The sequence below is a fragment of the Ranitomeya variabilis genome, chromosome 5 (genome assembly GCF_051348905.1).
Source record: "Ranitomeya variabilis isolate aRanVar5 chromosome 5, aRanVar5.hap1, whole genome shotgun sequence".
Taxonomy (NCBI): Eukaryota; Metazoa; Chordata; class Amphibia; order Anura; family Dendrobatidae; genus Ranitomeya; species Ranitomeya variabilis.
The window spans coordinates 647,774,032-647,796,998 of NC_135236.1; the positions used below are offsets into that span (position 1 = coordinate 647,774,032).

The 22,967-nt window shown below is 42.6% G+C and overlaps 1 protein-coding gene across 4 annotated transcripts in view; it reads left to right on the forward strand.

Moving 5' to 3' along the window:
• The window catches only part of SYNPO (synaptopodin), a 126,647-nt gene that overhangs the window by 24,635 nt on the left and 79,045 nt on the right, over positions 1-22,967 (forward strand). For 3 of the 4 annotated variants that reach the window (XM_077266341.1, XM_077266340.1, XM_077266343.1), the window contains exon 2: positions 16,410-17,212. In XM_077266341.1, the coding sequence (XP_077122456.1) occupies positions 16,810-17,212 (403 nt within the window). In that variant the 5' untranslated portion in view covers positions 16,410-16,809. Of the gene's footprint in view, positions 1-12,828; positions 12,962-16,409; positions 17,213-22,967 lie in introns of all 4 variants that reach the window. The other variant, XM_077266342.1, reaches the window with a different exon arrangement.

The window sequence follows — 22,967 nt, forward strand, 5'->3', positions numbered from 1 at the left end:
AACCACTTTTTCCAAAAACAGCGCCACCCCAGTTTATTGGTTTTGCCTAGTACTGCAGCTCATCTTGATTTTAGTGAAAAGGCTGAAACCAGATCTGTATTTTTAATCCCGGACAAACCCTTTTATACTTTCTGTCGGACTCTTCAGACACTGCAGTTCTAAAACAGTTCCACAATTATACACTATTGATATAATTGTCCTGGAAACATTATTATTTGGCCGGTATATCAAATGCGAATGTCTCCTCCCCAAAAAAAATAAACAATCACATGTGATATTTACTGAAGATTATTTTTACTTCTGAGAAAATGAATATAAATGGAATGTAACGTTACACAATCAGATAACAATGGCTGCAGTACAGATATAAATATTATCAGTGGAGTCATTTGTTGACATAGTAATGATGTATCCCACGATATGCGGATTGTGACATCATAAAACGCCAAACTATGTGTGCGAACTAAGGCTGCCGAAAAATGATTAATGAGATGCTAATGATAACAGCATTCACTGCAGAAAAGTTCCTACACGGTAGCAGACCACAATGGTCACCTTTATGACCCATTTTTCTTCGCGAGAAAAATCTGAGCCATATGTGTGGACAATTTTCCTTACTTTTTACTTAAATGTATGTATTTGGGACTAAAAATAATTTTTGCAATTGGGTTTCATGATAAATTTTGCACTCTTTGCCTTCTGTGTTGCACTCTGGGTCGGACTGGAGTGTCTGGGGTCCACAAGAAGAATTGACTCTAGGGGGCCACCCTACACCTATAGGCAAATATCTTTTAGCTGTTATCCCTGTTATAGTAGAGTGTTGACTGTAAAATACAGGTGGCTCCAGCACATTGGTAGCTTTCTGCAATACATTTCAACAGAATGTGCATTCTCGGATGCACATTCAGTTGAAGCCAGCTCTGTTAACGGCAAGTTCCATCTATGTCCTGCTCAGGCCCACCGAAGAATCCTCCGGTGTCCCGCCGGACAGTCGGATCCTGGTTGGACTGGTTATTGTCACCTGCAGAATGAGTTAACTGAGAATCCGTCAGCTATGGGGAAGGAGAGTCTGTTAATTCTTTTATATGCCTTTTTCTCTTGGCTGATTTATGACCACAGACCACATCTAAGTTGATTTAGTTTGGAAACAAAAAGCCTATAAAAGTGAAATTTTTTTAACAATTCGCAATTGCAAATTTTTGCCAAAAGTGGACAACCCCTTAAATAATCATTTACTCATGTGACAGCTAAGCTCTACTAAGAAATAAAATAACCAAAAAATTGGAAATGATTCATTGTGTGACCTAACAAAAATAAAAGACCATTCATACATTTTCATTGTACAACTTGAAGCCAATCCCTACGGGGCTTTGCGGTAAGACTGGATTTTTTGATGTAACCACCTTCAATGACGAGCCAAGAGTCCATAGCGTCCAGAAGATTTACCTTCAAACTCTTAGAAATAATTGAAGAAATAACATTTCTGGAACAGATTACCTATAGAGATCTACAGGTAGTCCGTCCTCTCTCCAAAAAAGTGTATTCTTAGTATCAGGTTCTCGTTGCGGAGTTAACACTTATTTTTATGGTACTCGGTGGATATAAAGTGTAATGTCAAGATGAAGGAGTTTCATTTAGCAGCCACTGTGGATATTGAGAGGATTTATTTCTCTGAGAGAATGTAAGATACGTGTAATCCCCAGGCATAACAGGGGTTAAGTGAAGCCTGGACTACTCTGAGTGTCCAGTTTCCAACTTGGCAGAGAAGTCCTGGAAATATTTGTGGAGGTGGAAACCTTTGCAGGGCCTGTTTCCATTCTTCTACAAATAGTCCGTCCTGTGAAGTCTACCGTAAATTAATTGCATCTGTTGTGTGCTGGGAGCAGAGGAAACCAATGTTGTTGGCTTGGCCAATGTATATGAAACTCTGGCTTAGTACAGGACAGATGAGATGTAGGAAGTAAAACTAAGGAAATGGGACGTGGGTGTAATTTGCGTCGTCCGCTTTACCAAACGGGTGATGGCCTTCATTAGATTCAAGTCAACCATCAATTTTGTTTGAAGTGGATGAAAATCTGATGTGTATGGGGGTCTTTCGATTTTACCCCGACCAATGATGTTGGGGGATAGAAGAATTGGGCAGTTGGATCTTCATCCACCAATCCTTTTGCCACTTCTAGAAGAGTCCGGTAGAGGTTTTCTCCTCTCTTGCCATTGAAAACACTTGAGCCAAAGTAGCTGTCTTCTGAAGATCGATCGAAATCTGTCTAATGTATTATAATCCTTCCCCAACTTCCTACAGAGCTTCTTCTTTATAGTTTCTAAAATTTGGATGGGGATCAGGAAGTAAAGCTGTCTTCGAAAGGTCAACCGAAGTGTGACTCAAGTATATGGGCAATCTTAACCCTTCACACAACTCCCTACAGTCCGTCTCTTCTATATAGTTTACAAAATTTCAGTCCTAAATTGAGCATTTTAAATTCACCTTGGGACAACCCTCAAACTGCAATAAACATCATTTTTTATTCAAATATATGGTCCTATTCATAGTACCTTTCTGTAGAAGGCAGGACCTTTGGGAGATATACCATCATAAAATCAGAATCATAGAACAGTAGAGTTGGAAGGGTCCTCCAGTGTCATTGTGTCCAACCCTCTGCTCAATGTAGGATTCACTAAACCATATCAGACAGATGTCTGTCCAGAATAAGTTTGAAGACTTCCATTGAAGGAGAACTCGCCACCTCTCGTGGCAGCCTGTTCCACTCATTGATCACCCTCACTGTCAAAAAGTGTTTTTCTAATATCTAATCTGTATCTTCTCCCATTCAGTTTCATTCCATTGCTTCTAGTTTTCTTTGTGCAAATAAGAATAAGTATGATCACTCTACATTGTGACATCCCTTCAGATATTTGTAGACAGCTATTAAGTCTCCTCTTAGTCTTCTTTTTGGAAAGCTGAACATTCCCAGATCCTTTAACCGTTCCTCGTAGGACATACTTTGCAATCCGCTCACCATCTTGGTATCTCTTCTCTGAACTTGCTCCATTTTTTTCAATATCTTTTTTAAAATGTTTTGTCCAGACCTGGACACAGTATTCCAGATGAGGTCTGACTGAGGAGGAGTAGAGGGGGATAATTACTTCACGTGATCTAGACTCTATGCTTCTCTTTATACATCCTAGAACTGTGTTTGCCTTTTTTGCTGCTGCATTACACTGTTGACTCATGTTCAGTCTTTGATCTATTAGTGTACCCCAAGTCTTTTTCACGCGTGTTGTTGCTTAGTTCTATAATATAATGCCTAAAGTTAAAGGGAATCTGTCAGCAGGCTTTGCTATGTAATCTGAGAGCAGTATGATGTAGGGGCAGAGACCCGGATCCCAGTGATGTGTCACTTATTAGGCTGTGTGTTATAGTTTCAATACAATCGATGTCATGAGGAGATTATCACTGCCCGACTATGTCTCACGTGCAGGCAAGTCTCTGCCCCTACATCATGCTGCTCTCAGATTACATAGCACAACTTGCTGACAGATTCCCTTTAACTTTAGGCATTATATGCTTGATCAATTGTATGGAGCTGTAATACAGCACCTATATATAACTAATAATAACTATATGTAACTATATAAGTTATATTCAAGGGACATATACCTGTTCCGATTATGGCTTTCACCTTCAAGAGTACTAATCCTCATTTTAATTTTTATTAGTACACATGAAAATAAAAAAAACTTTGTAACATATCTTATTAGATAAATGTACTTCTTTCTCCACCTGGATTGATTTTTCACTCTCAGTTCAGGGATAAGTGCTGTTAAATAAATATTTGATGAATAGCAGATTTTCCTATTTCTGAGAGCGGAGATGACAGTTGGTGCTTATAAGAGTCTATGGAGAAGGGAGGAGCTAGAGGCCAACACAGACGTTCTCCTGAAAAGAAAGTTGCACTTTAATATTTTTCTATCATTAGTTTAACTGTCATTCAGGAGAACTAGCAGCAGAATGTCTGTGTCGGCCTCTAGCTCCACCTCCTCCCGCCAAATCTCCATAGACTCTTATGAGCACCAACTGATATCTCCTATATCAGTAATGGGGAAATCTGTCTTCACTAAAAAACAGATTTTACAGCTTTTGCCCTTGAATTGAGATTGAAAGATCAAGGGGGAGAAAGAAGCAGATTTTTTATCACGTCTTCTAATTAGTCTACAATGATGTACCATGATGATTGACGTCATGGAGGCCTACTGATCAGATCAGGCTCCAGAGATGTCACAGGTAGTAGGAGATTCGCAGGGCTTTGCTCCTACGAATATTTTTGCTCAGGTATAGCAGTCTGGCCTAGTAGCCATTAGTCTACTAGTCCATACCTGATGATATTATGCCCAGTTTTGCCTTGAAACAGGGTTGTGCAAAGCTTGCCCAGAAGTGGCCTTTTCTGGGCAGGGCTTAGATCTCCCAATTTTGGACTTTATTGATAGGCATGCGCATGTGTTATGAACTTATGACGCAGTAAAAGGGGAAACAAAGGATGAAGACAGACAGCAGACGGACCCTTGCTTGCCAATAGCTCATAATGGCCTCTGTCCCTTTAAAAATCCACCAGTAATTGGGAGATATTGCCATTAGCTCAGTCTGCTACATGCGATTTAATAGAAATGTGAAGGAGCATTTTAGCCAGTGGCAGTGGCCCCTACATGCCGAGAACAAGGTGTTATTAGTACAAAGAGGCAGCACTGATCGCGATCTTCTGTTCTATAGATTCCCAAATCCAAACAGAGCTACAGGCGTGATGACATCGCACATCTCCTGTGTGACTCCTTTCCATGAGCTTCCGCCAAATCCAGCAGTCCTATGCAAGTTCCCGCGTGTCTTGAATTGGTGAACTCTGACTCAGACATTTTATTCACGCCTGAGGCTGAAACTCCAGTGTCAGAAAACAGGAATAGGGTCAGAAGAAGACAGGGAGAGGTGTTTAATACTGCACTGCTAGGTGACTGCCTTGTTTAACCCCCCATTTAACCAAAGTGAGTACATAGCATCAAATCGTGCAGAAGGCAGAAAGGGGGTTATTAAACTCACATCAGAGATAGCCAAATAAGATACGTAGATATATAGATACATAAATAGATATATGATAAATGGATACAGAGATAGATAAAAGATTGATAAAGGGAAAAATATGAGAAAGAAAGAAAGAAAGAAAGAAAGAAAGAAAGAAAGAAAGAAAGAAAGAAAGAAAGAAAGAAAGAAAAAAAGAAAAAGATGCATGATAGATAGATAATAGATAGATAATAGATGATAGATAATAGATAGATAATAGATGATAGATAATAGATAGATAATAGATAGATAGATAGATAGATAATACATAATAGATAGATAGATAGATAGATAGATAATAGATAGATAGAAAGATAGATAATAGATAGATAGATAAATAGATAGATAGATAATTGATGATAGATAATAGATAGATAGATAATAGATGATAGATAATAGATAGATAATAGATGGATAGATGATAGATAGATAGATGATAGATAGATAGATAATAGATATGAAATAGTTAAACCTATAGACAGTGGCGTAACTACAAAGTTATGGGCCCCGGTGCGAACTTCCAAATGGGGCCCCCCCCGCCATAAAATTCAATGTAAGCCCCATAGAATACAATGCAGCCCCCCTCATAGTATAATGCAGCCCCTCCATACAGGGGCAGTGACAAAGACACGAGCAAATGGTGACGAGGGGGCAGAGGAGAGGGAACAAGGGGGCAAGGAAGACAGGCACTAGGGGACACATGGGGGCTAGGAGGCAGGGGAGAAGGATACAAGGGGTCTAGTGGGCAAGGGACACTGACACAAGTGGGCAAGGGAGACTGACACAAAGGGCACACGGGGACTAGTGGACAAGAGAGACTGGCACACGGGGACACGGACTAGTGGGCAAGGGAGACTGACACACGGGGAATAGTGGGCAAGGGAGACTGATACAAGGGGACTAGTGGGCAATGGAGACTGACACACGGGGACAAGGGACAAGCACAAGGGGACAAGGGAGACAGGCACAAGGGGACACATAGTGACTAGTGAGCAAGAGACTGACACAAGGGGACAAGGGATACAAGCACAAGGGGACACACAGGGACAAGTGGGAAAGGGAGACTGACACACAGGGACTAGTGGGCAAAGGAGACTGACACAAGCACAAGGGGACAAAGGAGACTGACACAAGCACAAGGGGACATAGGAGACAGGCACATGGGGACACACAGGGACTAATGGGCAAGGGAGACTGGCACACGGGGACACAAGCATAAGGGAGACAGGCTCAAGGGGACACACAGGGACTAATGGGCAAGGGAGACTGGCACACGGGGACAAGGGACACAAGCATAAGGGGACAAGGGAGACAGGCACATGGGGACACACAGGGACTAATGGGCAAGGGAGACTGGCACATGGGGACACAAGCATAAGGGAGACAGGCTCAAGGGGACTCACGGCCCCCTGACCTGCCAGAGCCGCTTGCAGCTGCGACCGTAGTAGTTACGCCGCTGCCTCACACACACATACTACAGATATCACACACACACTACAGATATCACACACACACATCATACTACAGATATCACACACACACACACACACATCAGTTATTACACACACTACAGATATCACACACACATCATATTACAGATATCACACACATACTACAGTTATCACACACACACACTACAGATATCACACACACACACACATCATACTACAGATATCACACACACACACTACAGATATCACACACACACACACATCATACTACAGATATCACACACACACACACTACAGATAACACACACACACACTACAGATATCACACACATACACACACTACAGATATCACACACACACATACACACACTACAGATATCACACACACACACACACACACACATCATACTACAGATATCACACACACACACACTACAGATATCACACACACACACACATCATACTACAGATATCACACACATACTACAGTTATCACACACACACTACAGATACCACACACACACACCAGAGATACCAGCTCATATACACAACTCACAATCTCCTCTCTGGTACAGGGGTGGCTGATGTAAACCGGCTGCAGCTCCTCAGCTTCTCCTGACTAAGGCTAGTTTCACACTAGTGACTAAGGCTAGTTTCACACTAGCGTCGGGAACAACCCGTCGCTGTGCGTCGGGCCGACGTTCCCGACGCTAGTGTGGTCTCCGCCGCACAACGGGGGCAGCGGATGCATTTTTCCCACGCATCCGCTGCCCCATTGTGAGGTGCGGGGAAGTGCGGGGAGGTGGGGGCGGAGTTCCGGCCGCGCATGCGTGGTCGGAAAAAGTGGACCGTCGGGAGCAAAAAACGTTACATGTAAGGTTTTTTTCTCCCGACGGTCCGCTACCACACGCCCAAGCGTCGCAAAACGGACGCGACGTTTGGCAATGCGTCGCAAATGTGTCGCTAATGTTAGTCTATGACGAAAAAACGTATCCAGCAAGAACTTTTGCTGGATGCGTATTTTCGGCAAAACGACGCATTTGCGACGTATTGCAGTTAACGCTAGTGTGAAACTAGCCTAAAGCGGCTCTGTCCCGCACCTCCCCCCTGCTCTCGCCTTCTGTCCCGGGGTTATTTTGGCTTTCTCTTAAAGGGAACCTGTCACCCCGTTTTTTCCGTATGAGATAAAAATACTGTTAAATAGGGCCTGAGCTGTGCATTGCAATAGTGTATTTTGTGGACCCCGATTCCCCACCTATGCTGCCGAAATACGTTACCAAAGTAGTCGTTTTCGCCTGTCAATCAGGCTGGTCTGGTCAGATGGGCGTGGTGTCTTCCCCCAGATCTTGCTTAGTTTTCCGTTGGTGGCGTAGTGGTGTGCGCATGCCCAAGGTCCCGAATCCACTGCACAGGGGAGTGAAAATAGCGTGATGTGCGACATTTCATTGGTGATCGGTGGGGCGGCCATCTTCCTTTGGCCGCGCGTGCGCAGAAGCGGCGCTCTGCTGGCCGCGGCTTCAGGAAAATGGCCGCAGGATGCCGCGCGTGCCCAGATGGAGATCGCGGCGGCCATTTTCCTGAAGCAGAGATGCGACACCTCGTACACACCTGACTCCGCTCCGTACACCCCCGACTCCGCTCCGTACACCTCGTACACACACGGCTCCGCTCCGTACACCTCGTACACACACGGCTCTCCGCTCCGTACACCTCGTACACACACGGCTCCGCTCCGTACACCTCGTACACACACGGCTCCGCTCCGTACACCTCGTACACACACGGCTCCGCTCCGTACACCTCGTACACACACGGCTCCGCTCCGTACACCTCGTACACACACGGCTCCGCTCCGTACACCTCGTACACACCCGGCTCCGCTCCGTACACCTCGTACACACCCGGCTCCGCTCCGTACACCTCGTACACACCCGGCTCCGCTCCGTACACCTCGTACACACCCGGCTCCGCTCCGTACACCTCGTACACACCCGGCTCTGCTCCGTACACCTCATGCACACCCAGCTCTGCTCCGTACACCTCATACACACCCGGCTCCGCTCCGTACACCTCATACACACACGGCTCCGCTCTGTACACCTCATACACACACTGCTCTGCTACATCCACCCAAACCCCTCCTGACCTCACACAAAAGCTTACCCTCCTCCAGCATGATGACAAACAGCACTGCACTACTGTCCTGCACTACACGGAAGCCCTTGATCATGTGACTCCGACTCCTCCCCTCCTGTGACCTCATCCTAGGTCCTGTGCGCACAGAGCAGTGGCAGCTATAGTAGTGGTGTGCGGCTCTCTGCGGTGGAGGGGCTCTGCTGCGGGTCAAGTGCAGTCCCACCCGTGATCGCGAGTGCACGCGCAGCAGGGCCTGTAAGGAAGAATTATTTAAAGGGCCGGCGGCCCATTTTGTAGCTTAGAGTTCTTAGGAGCCCGCCCAGTCTGCTGGACTGGGTGGGCCCCTAAGCACTGCGGGCCCCGTCGCAATTGCGACCCCTGCGACCGCGGTAGTTACGCCCCTGCCTATAGATAGATGAAAGATTTGGAAAGAGATATACCGTATATACTCGAGTATAAGCCGACCCGAGTATAAGCCGACCCCCCTAATTTTGCCACAAAAAACTGGGAAAACTTATTGACTCGAGTATAAGCCTAGGGTGGAAAATGCAGCAGCTACCGGTGAATTTCAAAATTAAAAATAGATACTCCATACCGTTCATTATGGCCCCATAGATGCTCCATATAAAGCTGTGCCATATATAATGCTCTGCACCATTGCCCCATAGATACTCCACATAAAGCTGTGCCATATATACAATGCTCTGCACCGTTGCCCCATAGCTGTGCCATATATATAATGCTCTGCACCGTTGCCCCATAGCTGTGCCATATAGTGCTCTGCACAGTTGCCCCATAGCTCTGCCATATAGTGCTCTGCACCGTTGCCCCATAGCTGTGCCATATATATATAGTGCTCTGCACTGTTGCCCCATAGCTGTGCCATATATACAATGCTCTGCACCGTTGCCCCATAGCTGTGCCATATAGTGCTCTGCACCGTCCATTATTGCCCCATAGCTGTGCCATATAGTGCTCTGCACCGTTATTGCCCCATAGCTGTGCCATATAGTGCTCTGCACCGTCCATTATTGCCCCATAGCTGTGCCATATAGTGCTCTGCACCGTCCATTATTGCCCCATAGCTGTGCCATATAGTGCTCTGCACCGTCCATTATTGCCCCATAGCTGTGCCATATAGTGCTCTGCACCGTTATTGCCCCATAGCTGTGCCATATAGTGCTCTGCACCGTTATTGCCCCATAGCTGTGCCATATAGTGCTCTGCACCGTCCATTATTGCCCCATAGCTGTGCCATATAGTGCTTTGCACCGTCCATTATTGCCCCATCGCTGCTGCTGCTGCAATAAAAAAAAAAAAACACATACTCACCTGTCTTGCTTGCAGCTCCTCGGCGCCATCTTCCCGGCGTCTCTCCGCACTGACTGATCAGGCAGAGGGCGGCGCGCACACTATATGCTTCATCGCGCCCTCTGCCTGAACAGTCAGTGCGGAGAGAGAGACGCCGGGAAGATGGCGCGACACCCGGCGTGTGGAACGCGGACAGGTGAATATTACATACTTACCTGCTCCCGGCGTCCCGCTCCTTCCCCCTGCCTGTCACACTGTCTTCGGTGCCGCAGCCTCTTCCTCTGTCAGCGGTCACCGGCACCGCTTCATTAGAGAAATGAATAGGCGGCTCCGCCCCTATGGGAGGTGGAGCCGCCTAGTCATTTCTCTAATGAGCGGTCCCACGTGACCGCTCAGGGGAAGAGGCTGCGGCACCGAACACAGTGTGACAGGCAGGGGGAGCGTCAGGATCGCCGGGACTAGGTAAGTATATGACAGTGCTCACCCGCCGACCCCACCACCGATCATGACTCGAGTATAAGCCGAGAGGGCACTTTCAGCCCAAAAATTTGGGCTGAAAATCTCGGCTTATACTCGAGTATATACGGTATATGAGAAAGAAAGAAATATAACCTAGATTATTCTTTATTATTATAGCGCTTTACATGTGAGGAGGGGTATACAGAATAAAGACGAGTACATTAATCTTAAACGATAAAAGTCACCAACTGGTAGAGAAGGAGAGAGGACCCTGCCCGCGAGGGCTCACAATCTACAAGGGATGGGTGAGGATACAGTAGGTGAGGATAGAGCTGGTCATGCAGCGGTTTGGTCGATCGGTGGTTACTGCAGGTTGTAGGCTTGTCGGAAGAGGTGGGTCTTCAGGTTCCTTTTGCAGGTTCCCACGGTAGGTGAGAGTCTGATGTGTTGTGGTAGAGAGTTCCGGAGTAAGGGGGAAGCACGGGAGAAGTCTTGTATGCGATTGTGGGAAGAGGAGATAAGAGGGGAGTAGAGAAGGAGATCTTGTGAGGATCGGAGGTTGCGTGCAGGAAAGTACCGGGAGACGAGGTCACAGATGTATGGAGGAGACAGGTTGTGGATGGCTTTGTACGTCATGGTTAGGGATTTGAACTGGAGTTTCTGGATAATGGGGAGCCAGTGAAGGGATTGACAGAGGGGAGAGGCCGGAGAATAGCGGGGGGACAGGTGGATTAGTCGGCCAGCAGAGTTTATGATAGATTGGAGGGGTGCGAGAGTGTTAGAGGGGAGGCCACAAAGCAGGAGGTTACAGTAGTCAAGGAGGAAGATGATCAGGGCATGAACTGGGATTTTTACAGAATCTTGGTTGAAGAATGTATGGACCTAGGAAATATTTTTGAATTGAAGTTGGCAGGAAGTGTAAAGGGTTTGGATATGTGGTTTGAAGGAGAGATCAGACTTCAGGGTTACCCCCAGGCAGCGAGCTTGTGGGACTGGGGAGAGTGAGCAGTCATTGAATTTAATGGATAGGTCTGTTGGGGGAGATGGGGAAAAGATAGATAGATAATAGATAAATAGGTATGTAGATAGGTAGATAGATAGATAGATAGATAGATAGATAGATAGATAATAGAGAGATAATAGCTAGATAGATAGATGGATAAATAGATAGATAGATGATAGATAGATAGATCAATGGATGGATAGATAGATAAACGATAGCTAGATAATAGATTGATGATAGATAGATAGATAGAAAGATAATAAATAGATGATAGATATAGATAGATAGATAGATAGATAGATAGATAGATTGATAGATAGATAGATAATAAATAGATAGATAGATAGATAGATAGATGTATGGATAGATTGATGGATGATAGATAGATAGATAGATAGATAGATAGATAGATAGATAGATAGATAGATAGATATTAGTAAGTATAGATTGTTCTCTCTGGTCAAAAAGGGCAAAAATTGTTCTAAGTTAAAAGAAAGGAAAATGGGAGAACAGACCTGACATATTTGACATTCCTGGAAAAAAGAGAAATTGTAACCTGACCGGCCGTCCTTTGTGTCTAATCAATGCTGTTTGCCATCTGTTTAAATATGCACATTCACAAATAATTTCTTTCAACTCAGCCAAATAAGATCAGTGAGGCCCAATTCAATGCGAATATGTTGACCTGCACCAATTATGGTTTCCCGGGGCCACGACCAGCACATGTTAGGCCATGTTTACACAAGAGTTAGATGATTGGCTACATCGGTGGCTTTCCATCAGACGTCTGCAGATGGCCAGATGTGGATGTACTTATATGCAGAGAACATTTCTATTAGATGGATATTCCCATCACTAGGTAATACTATAACTTAGAAGGGGATTTCCTACAATGTAAATTTCATCAGTCCAAAAGTTACGATGTAAATGTCTGACTGCCTGGAGCTGGGACTATCACTAATCATTACAGTGGCAGTTCTGAGACCCAGATCCTTCTTTATTAATGGAATAGGCTGCAATTACAAAAAATAATCTCTTGTCAATGAGCTGCATCCAAAGCCCCATTTAGATCTAGATTATGGACAAGACTGTTCCTGAAATAACAAATAAATTGCTCACGACCCCTAAAAAAAGGACCATTCATTACATGAATGTGCAATTTTTTATTTGTATGGTATAAATGCCGCTATTCTCCTGAATTTGGCGTTATTGTCATGGCTCAGTTTGGAGATCTGATCCAGTGAGCTCTTGCTCTGTGGTCTGTTCTCCTGGCTACTGAGCTATTGCCCTCTTCTTCCCTGTCCTTATGGTGATGGTTCCTATTGTCTTTATTTTTACTTTATGGGTTTGTTCCTCTTCAGGTGTTTCCCATTGTCCCATTTTAGCGGACCTATCACATTCTGGATAAGACTATATTCTCCCTTCACTACACTTCCTTGCTGGCTATACTTCGAAATGAATTCCTGCTAAGGAGTTCCAGCCTTTCAGCGTAAGGTTAGTGTCTACTAGGCAAATCTCATCTGTATTTCTGCTGTGTGTTGGTGTGACTGCCTTTCCAGCACCTTTCCTTACTCCTCAGTTAGGTTCGTGGAAGATTATTCTTGTTTCATTTATTATTCTCATGTCACCCTTTGTGCATGTGCTTTAAGTTTCCTCAACCTGGGTCCTCATATCCGTCACCACACTTTCCCTCTCCTGGTTAGCTGTGCACAGCAGTCTTCCCTCTGGTTCCTCAGGAGGTACAAGAAACCCCTCGACAGCCTTTCAGGGTGCCAGGTCCGAAATGGAGTTTTCAGTTGTGCTACTATGGATTGTCTAGTCTGTACAGGGTTTTATTATTCCCAGTACCCATATATGAATGAGTTACATGCATAACAGCTATTTTTCTTTAGTTACTGCTCCTCTCCATTCCTAAGATATTGCCCTTTCTTTCCTGCATGTAAATCAAATCTTGTTATCTAAGTCGGCATAGTAACTGGTCTCTGTGGGATGACCACCCCCACTTGGCTAAAAAAAACCAACTTGATTTCTGTATAGGGAAAAGGGAGACATATTTCTTGAATAAAGGAAAAGCACCACCGGATTCAGAACAGCAGAATTTACACCAAGTAAAAAAAATACCGTACATATTTATGGCAAGTGACAGGTCTTCTTTAAGTGTATACTGTTTTGAAAATTTGGGGATAAAACAAAGTTTACAAAAAGAATACACATGTCAAAAATGTTTATAAATATTCACTTGTTCTGTTAAAAAACAGGCATGAAAAAAGGGCTCATAATATGCGAAGTTTATAACATCTATTATAGTTTCACCTTCCCCCCCCCTTGGACCATTAAAAATAAGCATTTCCAGAGCACGTTATGTACCTGTGGCCAATTTTCCATTCATCCATCATAGAGAATTTCGAGAATGATTTGCTTTGAAGGCTCCTCTCTGCTAAATTGGATTCTTGTTCATACAAACAGCATAAAGGCAATCTGATTTCAAACACTTCTAATCAGTAAGTGGTGAAACTGAGGAGCATCAAAGCTTCTCCTGGCTGAACTGTCACAGCCAAGTTAATAGACGCCAGAGAAGAAATTACAGACTGAAGCATGAAAGTGATCACAGAAATTGTTCTTCAACATTATTGAATGTTAATCCATATCAAACATTTGCCATTCTTCATGTTAATTTTTCCATGATGTTTCTGTTTCTTTGTCTCAGTCTGCAGCAAAAAAGCAAAACAACTTTGGTCTTCAAAGCCTCTTTGTCTGAAGGCATCAAGACCAAACCTGAAGCTTCTGGCCTAGAAGGGAAAATCGTTAACACAATCCCCCATATGCCATGCTCCAACAATAATACTGGTGAATTCTAATGTGTCTTGGATGCAACTTCTGCACCCCGTATTGGTAGGCCTCATCTGTACGAAAGTGGGATCTTAAAAAAAATATGACTGTTTCAGGACAAGGAAAGTGGGCTTCTTTCTTTCGAATATTGATAAATATTTTAAATTGACATTTTTGGTATGAGGGTAATATTACACCCCATCCATATTAATGTCATAATAAAAATGCACTAACTAGACAGGTTCGTAACCTGAATTTGTATGTAAGTGGGAACAAGTACAGGGATGTCAAAAAATAAAAACTAATACCTCAACATTGTTAACTGACCTCTGTCTGGTCCTCTTTTTTAGCCATTGTTCACCGCATTTCCACCAGCTTTACTATAGTTCAGGACTTCCAACCACATTAAGGCCTCAGGGGTCACTGTGCTTGATGAAGTCATGGCTCATGTCAAGACATCATGGTGTCGCGACTTTACATTATGCGTTGACCTCCAATGCCTGGCCGAGGCCAGAATTTTTGGCCTATACTAAAGAGGCTAGAAATGTGGCACGCAATGGTGGAAAGAAGAAAGTGAGAAGCTAGTGATTGGGTGGCCGGAGAGTTGAGCGATTTGGTGAGTATTAGTTTTTTGTTTGTTTTTTCACATCCTACATTTGAGTCGTACGTAGGTCGGATGTTTGTAACGGGGACTGTCTATAAAATTGGTGAGACTCCACCATTGGAAATTCCACTTTTTTAGGCACAAAGAGTTCTTGTCTCTATAAAGCTCATAGGAGACCTTCATTATCTCTGATATCGTGTTATTACTCTTTTGATGTTCTGCAATCTTGAAGAGTCGGAGTAGCTCTAAAGTTTTTAGGGCACTTTACCCAAAATCAAAGTGCCTTCATTCCTCACATTGGTGGAATTCCCAGCTCTCAAACCCCAAAAAATGTTATCTCAATACTGTTGTAGTAACATTAGACTTTCAAAAATGACTCTTAACTATTGTCTTTCCTTTTCAATGACTGCTATGGTTGTAAGCACAAATTGCTCTGTCCTGAAAATTCTAGTCAGCCAGTTCATTTGTAACACAGTAAGGACAAATGCTTCATGATGATTGCACAATCCTTAACTGGAGATGGATGAGTGCAGTACCACCAGATATTCTTCTATCATCACTTATATCATGTAGCCAAACATCACATGTATACAAATGTTGACCTTGAGAACCAGAGAGACGCTCCTTTGCTTGACTTCTTGTTCCTTATGGAAATTGTTGCCCTAGCCTACACTCTCATTATTAAGGTGTGTTGTCCATTTCAGGCTCAAGTAGAGTTGACCAAAGTGATTTGTAGAACCTTATTGTATGGCATCCACATTGGCACTCTGTGGCAGCTCGATAAGGGCACTGAGAACTTCTTCAGCTAGTGTTCGTATGGCGGCATCCTTGGCGCTTCTTGAGATTACTATTTCCCCATAACAGTATGACATAACATTAGGCTTAGTAAGTAGGCCTCACTGGACATCGTGACATGTGTCATGCTGAATGACATAATCACAAGTGTCAGCCAAGGAAGTTCATGCCATGGATTACCGATGTAGATACTGAATCAGGGTCCTTGCTTACTCTACCCCTCCTCTCCCAAAATTGCTTTTGTTGAATATACCAGTCTAATATGTATAGGGACTGTCCAAATCCTCATGCTGTGAAATTTGACATAAATGTTTTTTTAAGTAGTTGGTTCCTCATCAGCATTCTGTCAGCATTATAAGTATAGGAAATAATTTTCCCTCACTTCCCAGTATGGATCGCATCTGTGATAGACCAATGGCTTACCTGCCCTAGCCTAGTGCCCTAAAGTCCACTTCTCTGTTATATCTGTCTGCAGAGTGACAGATAGGAGAGCAGAAGAAATAAGGCAAAGACCTTTTCCTACTCCCTGCAATGTTTCCTTGTTGTTACAGTTGTCTGAACGTACATTGACCATTTAAATACCTTTATGGCAAGGTTAATTGGTCTGTACTTAGAGACTATATAGGAAAAGGACACCAGCACTATGAGTTTTGTACATTAGTACATTGAATGGTTAATTTTTTATTTCATCTGTTGATTTGTATTTCATTTTAGGTCACAGGAAAGGAAAAACTGTGAAAATCCAAGAGGAAGGAGCAAGCATGCCAAGCAGTATCGAAGCGACAGGAACAACAGTCCATTAGTGAGAAACCTACATAGGTTTGTTGTTAAGTCACCGTTTCCTTAGGAAGACTGACGGTTATGCTTCACTTCATCTACCTTCTCCAAAAATAAACATTAAATTCGGGAAAAAATGAAGTAATAGACAAATATATGGACCAAAAATCTCTGAGCTCACCGATGAGGTGCCAGGGTATTAAAGAAATACTATAATACAAGCATTTGAAGCTTACCATAAATCATTTGCGGTTAAGCTTTGTAGATCATGTGAAAGAGTCTCCCAAGGATTCCTCTTTGCTAAATCTTCTAAACAAGAAGTAGGAAGCAAGAAGCCATGATGCTGAAGTCCAATACAGTCCAACAGAGTCCAATGAATGGGTCTATAGTTGCTGATGGTCTTCCCTCTGGAATCATAGATCAAAATGAAGTTGAGCATGAATCATGGCATACTACTTTAAATGAGTTTTCAGAGATGGAAAATAATAATAATAATAACATGGAGGAACCAAGAGAGAATGACCAGGTCATAGAAGTTACTACAGCTGTTTGGGCTATAGTTGAAGAAGAATCAGATGAGCCTTCGAATGGGTTCACCAAAGATGAAGAAGAAACCAAGTCAGTAGAGGCTCCTTTGAAATTAGATCCTGTTCCTATCAAGACAGGTGAAAATGATCTTCAGTGGAAAATTTTGCCAAACACCAAGGTTGTGCAATCCGTACAAAAGTCAAGGAAGATGTGTAAGTTCAATCAAAAACTTTATTATATTAATCAAAAATTATATAAGCATTCAGATTTAATCTAATATTAGAGAAAATTAGGCAAATGGTTTACACCAGACTCCATTCTCTCTTGACTGGAGCCTGAAGTTATGATTCAGCCAGTGTTCTACTATTATTTTCCCATTTGTTAATAGGATTTATTGTAAGCTAGATATATTACTAGTGTCTTCTTTAAACGATATGGGATCTACTTTATATAATAGAAGTCTATTGTTTTTATCTCTGAGGCTATTCTTTCTTCTCAGCATGTTCATCTAAAACAAGGTTTTCATTTAAAGTAGTAAAATGCATGTACTCTAAAGTTCAGAGATACAAGCGTCAAGCTGTTGGAAATCGGGTCAACTATAAGTCATGACCCCAGGAAGTAGTATTTCACTGTACTATTGGTAATCATTTAAAACATCCAATAAAACAAAACTGTTCTGTATCCTGGGCCAATCCTAAGGGGTTGATCTCAAAGATACAGATACAAACCACTCATAGGATACTATTCTTATAATTTATCTAATAAATCATAATAATCATCTAATAAATGAACCACAAGTTTAGGAAAAGTTACACCTTTGCCACATGGATACATCAATCATCATGACTTTAGCCAGGATTGTACAAGCCGCTAACACTGCCTAATGTGGTCCCACCAAACATTGACTTTACAGATATTCTCCATTTAAGTTTACGGTTTATAAATATGTGACATGAAGAATATTATGTAATGACTTCTATGAAGCCACTATATAATTGGTTTTCTTGACTAAGATATCATGCTAGTTATGTCATACGTTTTAAGATTTTCATGCGATTTTTTTCTAAGCATACCATCTGAAAGTTATCATAGCACTCTTCGCTCAGACCAAAAATTTGCTTCAACAGGTAAAGAACTTGAAGCTATATTCCTCTGGGGCAGAACTTTAGGTCTTATTCTTACAGTGGAGAACTTTGAGCCATGTTGTTCAGCTGGAAAACATGGGCTTACTTGTCACATAGAGAATTGGTGCCTGGCTCTTCAAGTTAATAACTTGGAGACTTGTTATTCATGTGGAAAACTGAAGCTTTGCTCGTCAGGTTGAGACCTCGGAACCATATTCTTCATGTAGTGAAGGCAAAGCCTTGTTCTTCAGGTGGAGAACTATATTTTTAATGTAAAGAATTCAGAGCTATGTTCTTTAGATGAAGGACTCTTGTTTCTCTTGTGGAAAAGCCTTGCTCTTCAAATAGAAAACTTAGAGCTTTCAAGTCTTGTTCTTCAAGTGTAGAACTTCGATCTTTGTACTTCAGGTGGAGAACATGGAGCCTTGAGAATCACAAATACTGTTGACACATTCTGAACAATGGTTCTTTTCTTCCCATTAGTTCAAATACAATTTATACAATTGAAAATACATCCTAATACATCCTCCATGTGATGAGAAAATGTGATATCGTTTTGAAGGCCTTGCAATGTCCTAGCCAGAATATTTGCAAAGTTGATCACTCCCGCCTTAGGATGCATTTCTAGTTTACTGGATTATATTTATTTTGGGAAAATGTTAAAATTTGAGAGTCCCCAGGGTTTGATACCTTTCTATCTACTGGCAAATATGGTGCAAAGATATATTTTTCCTATATTTCCTGTGGGACCATTCCTTTGCTAATGACATTGGTTACAAGCTAGCCCATCAAAAACATGAGCTTTCCTGTTGATGTGTCCTTGTATCCTAATTAATGTTATACAGTATATATATGTATATATACTGTATATATATATCTATTTATATATATATATATATATATATATATATATATATATATATACATATATATATTTACGCACGTGGATCATGTTGTTTACCTTTTTGCTTTTATACTTGTACTCTCCACTATCTTCTCTGCATCTGACACACATATGTTCCTGAAAAGTGAATGGTTTAATGTATGTGGAGAAACCAATGAAAGAGTTTCACCAATCCCTGCCAATATTTAATCCCTTGATATGTTGCTAAACAAAATAAACTAAAGTATGTGAATATCTAAATAAATCTTTTTACATATTCCTAAAAAATATCAAACCATCTTAGGTCTAACTAGAAGCAGATCTTTATTTGATGTCCAAAAGAAGACAAAAGCCTGTCAACCACCACCATATCATTGTTTTTGATGTATAGTCAACTTGAGACTGTTCCATAAATTCCATACTGATAATATTATAGGACAGATTTTGATTCTGGGATATCGTCTAAGTTTGTATGTGTTGTGGCAACACTTTTACAGCTATAAGTATTTCTGATGAGTGCACAGCTCCAGATTTTCAAAAGATCATCACTTTGGCTCGCCCCAGGGTGTTGAGCAAGAGACCGTAAAAAAAATCAGTAAACCATAGCCAATGTCTTGCTAGGCACATTGTCTTTTTATTGATCAGTATGGAGACAGTCAAGCCCATAACCAACCTATATCTAAAATGAAGGAGCTATCTGGGTGGGTAGAATCACCTACTGACTACATAATTGAAAGAACTCCTAGTCTTCTGAAATTGTTTTCTGGGTAGATTTTCTTTCCCATTTATTAATATATCAACGGAGCGTGACAACCCTGGATGAAACTTGAAGATGACATCTGATTCAGTTGTCCTCCAATAACCATTAAAAGGTGGTGTACTTTGCTTAATGTCAAAAGCCATATATAGATATTCCCTGTTATTGATAAATTTTCACTCTAGGAAGGTTTTCTTCTTTCTTCCATTAACATGGTCGGAATCAAAAGTATTCTTGCCTTTAGATTAGAGATGAGCTGATCTATCGGAGGATCGCTTTTGAGTCAAATTTTCTGAAATTCTCAGTTTCACATGAATTCAAACGCTTTATGATTCGATTTGGGGCAAACTAAAAACTTGCCCGCCACCATTTTCCCATACTACTCAAGCAGCATAGACCGGACTACTGGCTTTTTGCGTGGCCACACGGGTCTCCCCATAATTCCTACAGGTATGACATCTTACAGATTATCATACCTTGTACAGTGATGGTCAGTACCTGGGCCATCACAGATCAGCGGTTCCCGGTGGAGTCATTTTCCATTTCCAGAGTTACTGAGTTAGTCTCTCCCTCTCTCCTGTAGAGTGTAAGCTCTTGTGACAAGCAGGATCCTGTCTCTTTCTTTTGTAGAGTGTAAGCTCTCATGGTCAGTGGGGTTCCCTCTCTCCTGTAGAGTCTGAGCTCTTATGATCAGCAGAGTCTTTTCTCCCTCTTTCCTGTTGAGTGAAAGCGCTTATGGCCAACCAGGTCCTCTCTCTCTCTCTCCTGTAGAGTGTAAGCTCTAAGGCCATGTTCACACTTTGCGGTGTGCTCTGCGGGTTTATCCCGCAGCGGAATTGATAAATCTGCAGGGCAAAACCGCTGCGGTTATCCCTGCAGATTTATCGCGGTTTGTTCCGCGGTTTCCGCTGCGGGATTACTCCTGTACTATTGATGCTGCATATGCAGCAATATGCAGCATCAATAGTAATGTTAAAAATAATAAAAATTGGCTATACTCACCCTCTGACGTCGCGATCTCCTCGGCGCTGCACTCGGCGGTCCGATTCCAAAGCTGCTGTGCCGAGAAGGACCTTCGTGACGTCACGGTCATGTGACCGCGGCGTCATCACGGTCATGTGACCGCGACGTCACCACAGGTCCTGCTCGGCACAGCAAACCGGAGACCGGACGGCCGCGGGCAGCGCTGAGAGGTGAGTATAGCATCATTTTTTATTTTAATTCTTTTTTTTTACACTATTCATGCTTCCCAGGGCCTGGAGGAGAGTCTCCTCTCCTCTACCCCGGGTAGCAACCGCGCATTATCCGCTTACTTCCCGCAAAGTGGGCACAGCCCCATGCGGGAAGTAAGCGGTTCAATGCATTTCTATGGGTGCAGAATCGCTGCGATTCTGCACAAAGAAGTGACATGCTGCGGGTTTTAAACCGCTGTGTTTCTGCGCGGTTTTTCCCGCAGCATAGCATGCACAGCGGTTTGCGGTTTCCATAGGGTTTACATGTTAATGGAAACGCTATGAAAACTGCTGCGGACCCGCAGCATCAAAATCGCCGCGGATCCGCGGTAAAAACCGCGAAGTGTGAACATGGCCTTATTATCAGCTGGATTTTCTCTCTCCTGTAGAGTGTAAGCTCTTATGGTCAGTGGGGTCCTCTCTCTCCAAAGAGTGTAAGCTCTTATGATCAGTGGGGTCCTCTCTCTCCTGTAGAGTGTAAGCTCTTATGGTCAGAAGGGTCCTCTCAGTCTTCAGGAAAGTGTAAGCTTTCATGATCGATGGGGTCTTCTCTCTCTCTCTCCTGTACAGTGTAAGCTCTTATGCTCAACAGGGTTTTCTCTCTCCCCTGTAGAGTATAAGCTCTTATTTTCAGGGTGATCCTCTCTCTCTTTCCTCTCTCCCACATGTATTTTCTGAGCAATTACAAGCTTTCCAGTACTGAGATTTGGGCAGGTTTATTTGCCGCATATAAAATTTTGGAGAAAAATTAGTAGAAGTCAGTAAATTCGAATTTCAAATGATACATTCATCTCTACTTGAGATGCAGATACCAAGGTCTTTGTCCAGATTCTGAAACTATATCTACACATGGTTTCAGGCCTCCATGTCTCTAGTGGTTTATAAATAAATAATCTAACAACAGTAACTGGGTGTTGCTTATGGAATTACACTTTGGCAGTCAAGGACATTGTTGGTTGTGTACATAAGGGAGGGGATAAAACAACATAACTGAAATGCCGTAAGTGCTACATGCTATACTGCAGCTGGTGAGGAAAAGAGAAACGATGACACCGAATTCACAAAAAATGTGTGCGGTCACTCACCCCATATAATAACAGATTATAGGGGTTGTCCAGGATTAGAAAAAAAAGCATGGCTGCATTCTTCTAGAAACAGACACACACTTGTCCACCGGTTCTTTTTGTTGCTTCAGATCAGATTCAATTACATCATCTGCAATTCTAGACTCATCAGTAATGGTTTTAGTTCTGAAAATAAGCCGCCATGTATTTCTAATACTGGAAGATCTCTTTAAATAAGGGGTAGTGTAAAAAGTGAGTACATTTCTAATATTTGGACTTGAGGATTTCAAACGTACAGAGAACCTAGGCTAAGAACATTGGTTTCCATGTATTGTGGGAATTTTTCTTTATGTTGACTTATACTTTTACCCCAACCCCATGAGTAAGGGGTAGATACTAATCTTTAGTTTGGGTATTTGAGCCTGCCTTGCTATTATTGAGATATGTGTTGGAGATCATTGAGTTATGAAAGTGTTTTATAAACTATTCAACAAGCCAACCCTTGAACCAATGTCACAGTCATCCATTTTGGGTTACTTCCCTTGTTTTCCTCTTGTCTGCCTTTATTTAACAACTCTTCTTTTTCATGCCCAACACTTACAAGATTCTTAAGTTTAAAAGCACCAGACAACAGCAAAAAACATTGTCTCTGGCAGAGGCGTAGCTAGGGTTTTGGTTCGGGGGGGGGGGGCGAAGCTTCTGAGTGGGCCCCTAACCAGGTAACCTTGATTACAATTCGGTGACGCGCCCTAATACTGGAGGAGAACCTCAGCAGATGACCGCGCTGTTACTGAAGATAATCTCTATATAAAGACCAATATGGATATTACCGCCATATGGTCAGTGGTAGATACCAGTCCTATGGAACATATAACAGATCACTGCACAGTTACAGAAAATCTCTTAC